The 12,783-nt window shown below is 38.2% G+C and overlaps 2 protein-coding genes across 3 annotated transcripts; one reads left to right on the top strand and one right to left on the bottom strand.

Moving 5' to 3' along the window:
• The first annotated feature begins 3,908 nt into the window (after positions 1–3,908).
• LOC311290156 (uncharacterized protein) lies at positions 3,909–5,448 on the top strand. The gene is made up of 2 exons (XM_084408476.1): positions 3,909–4,043; positions 4,147–5,448. The coding sequence occupies exon 2, from the start codon at positions 4,263–4,265 to the stop codon at positions 5,211–5,213; it is 951 nt and encodes a 316-aa protein (XP_084264602.1). The 5' UTR covers positions 3,909–4,043; positions 4,147–4,262; the 3' UTR covers positions 5,214–5,448.
• A 3,224-nt stretch (positions 5,449–8,672) lies between these two features.
• On the bottom strand, positions 8,673–12,537 carry LOC311290150 (uncharacterized protein). Of its 2 annotated transcripts, XM_084408469.1 has the most exons (5): positions 12,358–12,537; positions 11,024–11,146; positions 10,822–10,890; positions 9,875–9,971; positions 8,673–9,659 (listed from the first exon to the last, which is right to left on the bottom strand). In XM_084408469.1, exons 2-5 carry the CDS (start codon positions 11,030–11,032, stop codon positions 8,707–8,709), a joined length of 1,128 nt encoding a protein of 375 aa, XP_084264595.1. In that variant the 5' UTR covers positions 11,033–11,146; positions 12,358–12,537; the 3' UTR covers positions 8,673–8,706. The 2 variants fall into 2 exon arrangements, with proteins under 2 accessions (XP_084264595.1, XP_084264596.1); XM_084408470.1 differs by lacking the exon at positions 12,358–12,537 and having other exon boundaries at positions 11,024–11,157.
• Between the last annotated feature and the right edge of the window lie 246 nt (positions 12,538–12,783).

Raw genomic sequence — 12,783 nt, 5'->3', positions numbered from 1 at the left:
GTAAAGTCATAACATAATGATACATTGGCTAATCATTAGTTAATGATTCATTCAAGCAGACAACTGGAAGTTAAAGTTCATAGCTTTGACAAACTGGTAATTAACGCATTTATTTACACTATTAGTTAATACAATATGTTATTAAGAAATGAATACATTATGACACATTTAATTAATAACAATTCATACATTACTTAATCTATTAACCATATAGAATCTTTATTAGTTGCTGATGCAGTAATTATTAATTAATGGTTTAGTTCTTCATGAGTCATATATTAACACATGATTATCTGTGCATTAGTTAAGCATGAATTATTGTAAAGTGTTACCTATAGATCATTTGAATGTGTTCGTCCCGAACTTTGTTAATAAAACGTAATGTCATGAGTTCCCAAACCCGACGTGCATAAATAAATACATTTCACAAAGAAAAACCCGACCCGAGACAGACCCTATAAAATAAGGCCACGCATTTCTCAAAATGCACTATTAATGCAGGGATAGTTCACCCAAAAATGTTGTCATCATTTACTCACCCTCAAGTTGTTCCAAACCTGTATGTTATGAATTTCTTTCTTCTGCTGAACACTAAAGAAGATAGCAGAAGAAAGACACTCATACAGGTTTAGGACAACTTGAGGCTGAGTAAATGATGACAGAATTTTTGAGTGAACTATCCCTTTAACACGGAGTATGCGCTGTCAATCACTCATCACTGTGACCTAATTACGTTCCTATTACATTTGGCATAATGTTATTTACCTGACCATAAGATGATAAAGTTTATTTTTCAAAATATTCCAGTTAACTATTTAAATAATTAAATATTATTTAATTATATTTAGCTTTTCTTCAGGGATATTCACCAATCAAGCAGTGTTTTTTTCTTTTTTTTTCGTGTTCGTGTGGACAGGGCCTGAGACTAATTTATATAATAACATTAGTGATGTTTGACTGCTAGGCCAGTGCAATCACTTCGATTTTACAATCGCATATTATATATTTATTATTATTATTATTATCATCATTATCATTTGCTGCAGCTCTCTAATTATTCATCAGAGGTCGCAGAAAGTGAAAATGCAGGCACCCTATCATTGGTTTATTATTTCATTTTAGAGTGAACAGGGATAAATAATATTACTTGAAGCATTTGATTACAAAATATTCTGAAGCCAAATTTCCGTCTACACAAAACCTTTGTGATCATATAAGGAAAATAAATAGCCTATACCCACATGCATGCAAAACAGGCATGCATCTTACAAAAGTCGTTTTTTTAAACATCACAGACCTATATGGTCGTACTATATACATATTTCATCGCCGAGAAGTTGGCCAAAACATAAGAAAATAACAATGTAGGCTAACTTTTAAAACCAAAGCATCAAAAATAATATAGTTGCCTCAATTTACAGGCAGATTACAGCATAACAGAACAGAGTGTTTCCCTATTTAACATGGTGGTTTATGCTATAGGCAATTAAGTTTTGAAATAAAGTCAGATGTCCAGTCAGTTAAATGTTACAGGGTACAGTTCTCATCTGAGCCTACTTGTCGTTACTGTTCAGGAAAAGCAAAGCATTGACAGAACCAAAGAGAACCAAGAAAGAACCAAGTACTGATTCCACTATGGCAAGCTTAGTGTTCCAGCGAGTCTCACATTCCTGTTTGAGGGTGCGTGTCAGATGTAGCTGTAAACCAGAATGCTTAAAATATGTTGTTGTCAGTGACTTACACTGATTAATATATGCTTTCACAGGCTGTAATGAATCTTCCTCTTCCTTATCAAATCCTTTCTTGAAAGTCTGTTTCAGCAGAGTTTTGAGAACGTGCGCATTACAACGTTTGTGTTTCCTGTAATAACAAAAAAAAAGCCTGTAATATTAATGTGTTGCGAGCAATCTTGTTGACCGCACAAGCCGGCATCCAGCCTACGTCCAACCGCCTGCGTTGGTGGTATAGTGGTGAGCATAGCTGCCTTCCAAGCAGTTGACCCGGGTTCGATTCCCGGCCAACGCATTGCCTTTTGTATGGCCAACTCCTTCTGTAACTCGTGGCTTTAGCAAAACTTTTGTATGGGTCTTTGGGCAGCAGTAAAGGACTAGGTCTCCCCGTCGGGGAATCGACCGCCCGGGAGCCGAATATGGGTAAGCTTAACTTCCCTTAACTTTTCCCATTCATTCTCTATGGTAGTGCTTAACACTACGGATGCAATATACTTTTGGCCACACATAGACTTCCTGGCGCTGTTTCGCTTTTTCCGTGGCGGGGAATTTAAAAAGCGTAGTGTCTGTCATCTATCAATCATTCGCATTCGCGAGATTTGTTTACCGGACTTGTCAGCAAACTTGTTTTGTTTTGTTACTGTCTAAACTACCTGCAGACAGATTTTACCTCAGGTGACCGCATATACATTATTATTCATATATTTTATCATTTAAATTGCATGTATTATCATGTAATCCTATTGTTAATTGTATTGAATGGTTTGTGATGTTAAGAAACAGTAAACCAAACTTCTCGTTATAAATACAGCTGTTATTTAATAAGAGTATCTTTGTTTGTTAAGGTGAATGTTTCATCATTGATATCTTACTATGTAGGTTACTTGAATACAATGTTTAAATATATGTTAACAGTGCAGTGAGATGTAATGGAGGATCAAACCTACAGACATTAAAAATGAATGAATACATAGATAAATAAATGTGATAATAGGAAAATAAATAAAGGAATAAACGCATTATTTCCCCCCTAATTTATTATTTTTTGCTTTTATATTTTAATGTTTTTTTTTATTCTTTTTAATTTTATTTTTTAAATTTTTTATTTTTTTTATATTTATTTATGTATTCATTCATATTTATATGTATTTATTCCAATATGTATTTATTTCCAGATTTATTTATTTTAACCTTTATTTATTTCAATTTGATTTACTTTTTATATTTATTCTTACATTTATTTGCCGTGCATGATAATTAGGTGGGTTGGTCTTGCTTACCAAATATAAAAATGAATTAACAAATAAATATTTTGTATGTACAAATGTATAAAAGCAGAAAATAAATAAATAAATAAAAATACAAAAATGAATTTTATTAAAAATAAATAATTTTTATTTTATCAAGTCGTTTATTCCTCCTTTATTTATTTTCCTATTATTATCACATTTATTTATCTTTTTATTCATTTACATATGTATTCATTCATCTTTAATTTCTGCAGGTTTGGTCCTCCTATAATGTAATTAATATCTCACACACACACACACACACACACATATATATTACATTTAAATTACTATATATATATATGTGTGTGTGTGCAATTTAATGGTATAATTTAACATTTTTAATTTGTTAAACTTGTTAAAACTTTTTATATATAAATTTATACATATATATTTTTATATTAAATATGTATTATACATATATTAAGCAATTTAAATAATGAATATTAAATAACGCAAATTTATTAAACACTACTTTACTTTTTTTTAAGTCTCTTGTGCTTTAAGGCTGCATTCATTCATTTAAGAAACAGTAATATTATGGAATATTATGGTAATTTAAAATAAATGTTTTATATATATCACTGATGCTTTAGTCTTTTTCACTTTAAGTATTTTCATGCTTATGCTGAGACGCTAATAAATACATTATGATTTCAGAAAAGCATCATGAAGAAAACAGTGTTTTTTCCCGGGAAAATCAAAGTGTCTTTCAGGAAAGGAACATCAGGCCATTTACGCCGGGACCCATCAGAACAGGCAAGAAGAATTAAAGACAACCCTTCACTGCAGGACAAGTCAACACCTCAAAGAGAAGTTGAATGCTCGTTCTGTTGTGAAGTACTTTATAATTCTCGCTCGCATATTACACTCATTTTGCTCAATTTCAGAAATGCTTAGAGGACTCCTCTTCTGCTGAGACCCTTCTTGCTGCTGATCCAGACTGTGATTTTTCACAGTTTTTCTACCCCGAGTGCTGTGACAGTGAAGGAACACACATCTGAGGAGTTTCTTTTAGATGCAGGTAATTATATTATTCATACATCAATGTGTGTTTAATCTGTCTGCCTAATCTATGCACACAAAACAGAAATACTTCATTTAATAATTTTGTGAATCTCTTTTAGAACTGCCAAGCGCACCACCACTGCCTATAGCTGCTTCTCCCTGCGCTGCTCGGACTGGACCCATTAAGACAGGAGGTCGAGTCTTTGTGTTGGACCATAACAGATGGACAGATCCAATGAGAAATGATCCATTGATGGCTTGCTGGCCAAGCACCACGGGAGCAAGGACCTACTTACAAAGGTGGATGCTGAATATGGTGCAGAGTGCCTGCACTGACCCCAACAGCCTTCTGCATTCAACCACAAAGCAGCACATAAGCAGGTACATAAAACACCTTGCTAAAAACAAGAACACTAATGCTTCACTTAACACCAGCCCAGAAAAGCTCCTGGAGACACAGCAGTTATGGCAGCGTTTGCACTCAGGCAGTGAAACCATCAGTGTCCCAGTGACAGTACTGCCACCTGCCCCAGTCAATCCACCCGCAAAGAGTGTTCCTGAGGCTGTTTCTCTGGACCAGGCAGCGCTTGAGAAGATGGTGAAGGACATTATGGAGAAGCAGCAGGCAGTTCAGCAGCAACAACAACAGCATATGCTGCAAAAAAAGCACACTAGATCCTGTTTAGCCTGTGGTCAGCCTAAGTCTCGATACATGGGTGATGGCACCTCAATACACTTCTTTTATCAAGGTGGTGATGTTAAATACTTCTACTGCTCCAAGAAAGTATTTGACACATATTCAGCAGAGGGCCTGACCAACCCCAGAATGCCTTTTGAAGACTTTGCAGAGACTCCTTTTTGTCAGCGGGAACTGGAGGCCTCTAGGCAGAGAGGGGCAGAAACGAAGAGGGTGATTGAGGAGAGAAGCAAGAGGAAGTCAGTAGTGGAGCATCCGTCTGTTCGTCTGTGCAGATTCTGCCACCTGCCACTGAAACAAGGACCTAACAGTCCTCATATTCACACTGGTTTCCCTGGAGTGGCAGGCAAATACATTTACTGTCCTGCTAAAGTGTTTTCCCTGTATCAGGCTCAGGGAATGAGTGCAGAAATGTCATGGAGAGACTTTCACCAGTCTCCATTCTATGAGGCTGAGAAGCAGAGGTGGATTGAGGAAAAGAAAAAATGACTTGCCCAGACCTCAAATACTGTTTTATAACACAAAGACATTCCTTGCACAGTGTTATGCATATATGTATAAACATATTACTGCACTTTTAATATATATATTTTAAATATTTAATTTATTTCCATTTGTTCATTAAAATACCAAAAGTTTAGTATTTTATTGTATTGCATTGTATTTTAGTGTTTTTTTAAGTTAATTTATTGACTTCCATTGTTATTTTATCTTGCTCAGATGTGTAAACACTAAATAATAATAACTGTTAATATTGAACTCTGTACATAATTATTTAATTTAACATATTTATTGTTTTTTCCTGTGTTCTACACAATTTTAGATTTTATTATTATTATCAATGTTGTTGTTGTTTAATCTATAAGTATTTAATACATTACCTTTTTCAGTTTTATATAATAATATGTATATATCTGTACTATAAATAAAATTAAACTCTCTATTTGGTGTTTATTGGTTATATTTCATATTGGATTTCTGTACATGGTTATACAAATATAATGTGAATATCTCAAATAAAAGTCTAAAACATTATCAAAATGTTCTAATTGTAATAATTTTTTTTTATTATTAAAGTGCAGCCACAATAGGGGATTATCACGCTTCCGGGTTTCATGGGCGGGATTTGTCAACTCTGTGCATATCCACTTCCGGCGCAGTTCAACAATGGCTGAAACGAAGGCTAGATGTCACTGCTCTGTTCCACTTTGTAAATCAAACAAACAACGCCAACCCTACTTAAGTTTTCATGGATTCCCGACTGAATTGAGTCTAAGGAAGAAGTGGATTAAAGTGGTTCGTCGGGATGAAGGGCCAAACTTTAAAATAAAACAAGGTAGCACGTTTGTTTGTAGCCGGCACTTTAGTGAATCAGACTACTACACTAACGATAGCAGGCTAGCGTTAGCTGACATGGCTAACTTTACCAACCGGGGTCGCATCAAGCGTCTGAAAATCGGGTCTGTGCCCTCTCGTTTCCAGTGGAACAACTGGGGAGAAGGGACTCCAAGAAGGGAGTCCGCTTATAAAAGAGCATCAACTCGCTTAGGCCATGACATTTGCCCAGCCCTTCCTCTGGAGCAGTCCCTTCCATGTGAGGAAGAGGCGATGGAGGAGGTCGCAGCTTCGTCGCAGCTTCTGACTGAACATGATTACGGTTCTGCTCCTAAACCAGGTATGTCCTTGTTTGCCGCCTTGCTTGTGTTCTGAAATGTGGTTTATGAGGACATCTGTGTCCTCATAAACCAAACGGCTTATAAAAAACAAACTAAATGGTGTTTTTTGAAATCCAAAAAGGCCAAAAGTTTTCTCTGATTGGTAGGTTTAGGGGTAAGGTTTGTAGGGTGATAGATTATACAGTTTGTACATTAGAAAAACCATAACGCCTATGGAAAGTCCCCGTAAACCACATATCCAAGTGTGTTTGTGTGTGTGCGCGTGAGTGTGTACGTACGTTTGAGAGAGATTTTGTGTGAGTGCAAGAGTGAGTTTTGTGTTTATACACCTGCCGTTCCCGCACAGGGTTGTAATTCTTAAATGTGATCTAACAAAGGTTAAGAGAAAATGAAGAGTTCAGATGCAAAAGCCTCTAAGAGCCATCTGAAATTTTCTTCTAGAATGATAATTTTTATCAAGCTTATTTAAGTTCAGTTATTTCACTTAAATGGCGATTCATTTTCATTGCCATTTAAGTGAAAATTACTGAACTTAAATATACGAGCTTCATAAAAATTATTATTCTAGAAGAACATTTCAGATGGCACTTAGAGGCTTTTGCATCTGAACTCTTCAAATATTAACCATATATGCAGTTTATATTGCTTGTAATTGGGATGAAGTAAACATTTGTTGAGTATTTTAACGTTTATTTTTGTGTTGATTTTTGTAATTAATAAATTATTTTTTTCTCTCATCTCATACAGGTGCACTGGATGCTGCTGCTGCACGCATACAGCAATTGGAAGACGAAGTCAAGGAGTTGACAACAGAGCTGTCACAGCTGAAAGTGAGTCAAGTGCTTTTTCACCGATTTTGTGTCTCAGACAAGGACATCCTTTTTTACACAAGATTCACTTCAAGAGATGTTTTTTGTTACTTCTGGGAGGCTATTCAACCATCTGCCTCCATGGTGGTTTATTGGTCGAAAGCTCAGAAAAAGGGACAAACATTTGAACCGCTTTCTCCCAGTCCAACGCGTAGACTGCAACTGGTTGATGAGTTTTTTCTTTTCTGCTGTCGAGTTGCTGCAGGCCTGCAAGAGAAGGTGCTGGCTGACATGTTTCAGGTCAGTGTGTCCACTGTCTCACGTGTTGTTATAACGTGGGCCAACTACCTTTACCTGCTCCTTGGCTCCCTTCCCATCTGGATGAGTAAACAGCAAGTCAAGAACACCATGCCAAGCAAATTTGTGCAGTACAGTCCAGATGTTCGGGTAATCATCGACTGCACCGAGGTGCGATGCCAGAATCCATCATCCCTCACTCTCCAGTCAGAGGTTTTCTCTTCGTACAAAAACACGACGACCTTTAAGGGATTAATTGGGATTGCCCCATGTGGTGCTGTGACTTTTGTGTCAAGTCTCTTCACCGGCTCCATCTCTGACCGAGAGCTGACTGAACGAAGTGGACTCCTCGACTTACTGGAGCCAGGAGATGGCTGCATGGCAGACAAGGGTTTCACCATCGAGAAGCTGCTAGCTGACCGTGGGGCAACGCTGATTATACCACCCTTCAAGATGACAGGTAGGCATGAAAGGAATGAACATTTCAAATTGAAACTGTGACCAAAATGATAATCATTAAGATGTGCAGACAAATGTTTATAAAGGACTGAGGCACTCACTGAAATAATAGAAATTAACTTATTTCATCTCTAACCACAGCGCAGTTCACCAAAGAGGATGCTCTAAAAACACAAGCAATCGCCCGACTTCGAATCCTTGTGGAAAGAGCAATACGCAGAGTCAAGGAATACCGCATCTGGCAACACACTGTTCCTCTAACCTTGTCTGGGACAGTCAACCAGCTGTGGACCGTCTGCTGTGTGATGACCAACTTCCAGGGACCACTTGATTTAAAAGGCTACATCCCTGTTGAATAGTGTTTCCCCCGATCACATGCATTTAACTGTATACTGAAAACATTGTATATAATTGTATATAATTGAATGAGATGTATATAATTGAATGAGATGTATACAATTGAATGAGATGTATATAATTGAATGAGATGTATACAATTGAATGAGATGTATATAATTGAATGAGATGTATATAATTGAATGAGATGTATATAATTGAATGAGATGTATACAATTTAATGAGATGTATATAATTTAATGAGATGTATATAATTTAATGAGAAGTCATTCCTCTATAATCAATTCTAAATGTCAGTCCGTCCTGAAAGTATTCAAAATAATGTAAATAATGTACTCAGAAAAAGGGAATTAATAAAATCAATTCAGTTCCTTTATTCATTGTTCATTTCACTTTCTGCTGAAGATACACATTCATATACGTACCAAAGAAGTACAGGTCCACCTTCTTTTTCATCTCTTTTATCATTTCATCATCCCTCCAGACTCTTTCAACGGTGAAGTCTCCCTCAGTGTCTGTTATAAAATCACACCAACTCAATCCAGTAACTGCCAATTGACCTTGAACCTGCCAGTGGTATTTATGATTCTGCTTCAGTTTTGCCTGACCATTCACCATTTTCACATGTCCTGCCTCAGAAATGCTAGAGATGTCTGGGCATTTAACTTCAGCAAGCCCAAAACAGGGAACAGCACTAGGGTCATATACCCTTGCATCGGGGCTAGCCCCGAGGTGAGGAGCATCAGGATGGATGACAAATCCACAGCGTGAGACATTTACATTGAAATGTTTTGAATATTGTTCCAGCACCTGTGGCTCCCGTTCAAGGCCCCTCTTCATGGCGGGAGTTTGGCCTACTCCCTTAAGTATCCGCCCTGCCAGGGTCTGGCCAGAAGATGGCCCTTTCACATGGCTAACCTCATAGAACCTACTAGCTGTCACTCTAGGCTTGCGTAAAGCTTGCCATAATGGGCACTCAGACTGCTCACGTGTCTGCTCCTCTCTCTCAGCTGCCATCTCGTGTGTCACAGTTAAGATGTCAAAATGGAGAAACTGTTGGGAGTTTGGGTCAAAGTTTGGAAAAGTAGTGGGAAATGTTGACCCCTCTAAAGGCAGTTTAGGGAATGTTGGTGCATCTGGGTGTTCGACATAATTTCCGCGTTTGACCACAGGAGGACACTGGTAGGACAGGGGTGAACCTCGCGGCACAGGTCCGAACCTGGAGTCGACCATGGAGAGTTGAGACAAGCCATGCAGCACTGAGGATATTAGTGGTTGCGGCCTGAGGTTTTTCAGTCCTTTCCCAAGAGACAAGACTTGCGGGTCAGGGAGGGATCCTGAAACGTAAAATTAAAAACAGTAAGAGTTAAATTATCCACACATCTCTTGCAGCTTGTTTTGGTTTTCAATTCTGATGTCAAGAGTCTTTCTGGAGATTTGCTCACTGCAGTGTTATATTTGCTACATAATCTATGTGTATAAAAGTGGCAAGATACAATTATGTATTATACGGCAGCCAACAGTATGATATTAGTTACAGTAGTAACATTACCTGTGTATGCTTGATAGAGTGTTGATTTGCATACACTCCTGGCGGATGGCTTTGGTCTCCTAACAACCAAGTCCTGAACCGGCTCTGCATGGATCCCCTGGGAATGATATTAACAAGTAGCCATGATTGTAATAGTATCTTGCTTGACATGATCTTGCCCCACGCGCTGCACCGCACTGAATAGACTTCCAGTCTATTTTTAAGCCGTGGCGTGAGCTGCCACGCGCACCACGCTTCGCTCCGTGAACAGTGTGTCCCAGGTGTAACGTTTGGGACACACTGCTCGTGGAGCGAAGGGTGGCACCATAGACTGTAAAAAATATGGACAAAGCGTCTGTGACGTCACCCATAGACTTTCTGAAGAACGGTTTTGAAGCCGTTTATGGGGGGTATGGGCGGCGCCATCTTGGGAAATCCTAACCCCGCCCACCTTCTGACACAGCGCGCGTCACTCAGCTCGTTCTGCTACTCCGGTTATCTCTGTGTATATTTTAGGCAACGAAATATGTTATAAAACACCATACTAACTCTTTTCGTTTTCATTTAAAGAAATCTTAAACATTATAGCCACACAAATGTGGTTCAGGCAACGCGTGTTGATTATATTCACTGCACATAACGTTTGCCTATTTATAAAAAAAACTAAATATAAAACACAAACCTGCCTCTTTTCGTTTTAAATATAATATAAAAATATTAAACATTTTAATATGGTCCAGGCAATATGTGCATTTGTACTAAACAACAGATTTTGCAGTAAACAACATTATAGATCATCTTCGTTGTATTAAAATAAAAAATGACAAAACTCAACCCAGTCTCTTTTTGTTAAATTTCAGATGAGAATGTTGCCCCTTGGGTGGCACGCGGGGCAGCTCACGCCACGGCTGAAAAATAGACTGGAAGTCTATTCAATGCGGTGCAGCTCCACGCGGCTACAATCTTACCTTTGTCCTTGGTCGATGCCATGTTTGCAGAGAGCCTGTGCAGGCCACAGGTGGTGGTACAGCTCTCACCTGCAAAACAAGAGATAGAACAGCAAACCGGGATTGAGGATGTGCTTGTTAACAGTCAAAGGTAGACCTCTAGAACCAGTGTCACTCCAATCAACCTGCCCATGTAAACATCATCCCAGACCACAGCTCTTACCTGCAACATGCTGTAATGGGCACTCTGGAACAACAAGGCCACTAGATGGTTGCACAGAACCTTGCCTGCTGTACAGCTGCATGAGGTTTCTTGAAGTTCGGCTGCATCAGCTTGGAAAACAATCTACATTAAAGACACAACACTAATAATTTTAGTTGATAAAGTTAAACTAAAATGAAAATCTTGCTGCAAATGATATAGAAATGTAAGGAAGAGCATTTCAATTAACCAAAAATCCTAGGAAAACTGCAACCGCAGTAGAGTAGTTAACCCCTTACACCATTAACATGTTGGATTCAACAAACAGGATATTAAAGAATTTAAATGCAAAGTTACATTATCATGATATTGATATTTTGCATACCGTACGTATGTCACAAAGGTATAGCAATTTATTGCACATGGCTGTTGACTGACTTAATGTAAACAGGTAACAGTGTAAGGGGTTAAACTTCTTGCCATTATGCCTTAGCTTCCTAAAAAAACCTTCAAATAATGGGGCTGTTCTCGCTTCCTCATCGACCTGTAACACCTAGACCTGACAACCACCGCCCTGCCAATGATGTTGGACACTGGTAGACAAAACTATAATTAATGCATATACTGTGGATTGTTCTTTGTAGCAAAAGGGACACTCGTATGTTGATGTTAGCTAGCTGACACTGACAGAGATAGAGGATAACGTTCTTCCTATCAGAATACAAATGAAATGGGTGAATAGTACGGAGCCCGGGAAGTCACCTGTCAGAGAAAAAAAAATCCGTGGCGAGGGTCTTAAAATCTGTCCGCTCAGTTTATAAACCGTACTCACGAATTATCAAACTGTTCCCTTGGTTTAACAAATCGTGCCCACGGATTAATAAACCGAACCCACGAGTTTATAATCCGCGCTCTCAGGTTTTGTAAACCGTGCCTTCAGTTTTTGCAATCTGTACGTTACCCACAAATTCATAAACCGTGCCCACGCTTTCGCAATCCGTTCCCACGGGTTTGTAAACTGTACTCACGGATTTGTGGCTCGCCCTCATTTTAGAAGAACTCCAGGAGGTATACGTTGTTAACGAATCTTATTGTATATTGTTTTATTGTGTATTAAGTGGAATACATAAAATTGTCTTAACTGCGTCTGCATTCCTAAAGTGATTCTCAATTGTAGCGGGGACTTCCCGAACTCCGTAGTATTGACTCAGCCTGTGAATAATCTTACTTTAGTTGGGTTTAACGTAGGTTAAACACCTTATAACCATACGAACATCTGAGCTGACGCCAAACTGACGTTAGCATAAGCTAACCTACCTAGCTAATGTTATGTTAGCTAGCTAGTAGCCACTCACCTTCGTAGTCGTAGATGAAGTTCTCGAAAAAGAAACTGTATCCCTTGTCCACTTTGGAGCGGGCTGTGATGGAGTGTTGTTCAGTTAGTCGATGTACGTCAGAAAAAGTTATTTTGGGTAAATTTACCAGGGATGCAGTATACGTAAACTTAGGGTCGTCCATTGTGGGTTCGCCAGAGTGATGAGTGATTCACCGGAAGTGGCAGTGCACAAAGATCACCGAATGCGGAAGTACTACGTATCAGCGTGATAATGGCCTATATTGTAAAATAAAAGGCATTTCAATTTTTAAATAGAACATTATAAAACAGTAGTCCAACAGCAACTTTAATGATTCCTTTAAAAAAAACTTGCAGCCATTATGTACTAAAATAAAAAGGCATTTAAATCTAAATTTAACAATAGTGCAACACCAACCTATAAAGT

The sequence above is a fragment of the Rutilus rutilus genome (genome assembly GCF_951802725.1).
Source record: "Rutilus rutilus genome assembly, chromosome: 4".
NCBI classification, from domain to species: Eukaryota; Metazoa; Chordata; class Actinopteri; order Cypriniformes; family Leuciscidae; genus Rutilus; species Rutilus rutilus.
This window is presented reverse-complemented; position numbering and strand designations above follow the sequence as displayed.

Excerpts from the sequence above, each read along its gene's own strand:
- LOC311290156 (XM_084408476.1), top strand. The coding sequence starts at position 4,263 with ATGAGAAATGATCCATTGATGGCTTGCTGGCCAAGCACCACGGGAGCA.
- LOC311290150 (XM_084408469.1), bottom strand. Across the intron at positions 9,972-10,821 it reads GGCATCGACCAAGGACAAAG|GGGATCCATGCAGAGCCGGT; the intron begins GTAAGATTGTAG and ends TATCATTCCCAG. Across the intron at positions 9,660-9,874 it reads ACTCTATCAAGCATACACAG|GATCCCTCCCTGACCCGCAA; the intron begins GTAATGTTACTA and ends TTTACGTTTCAG.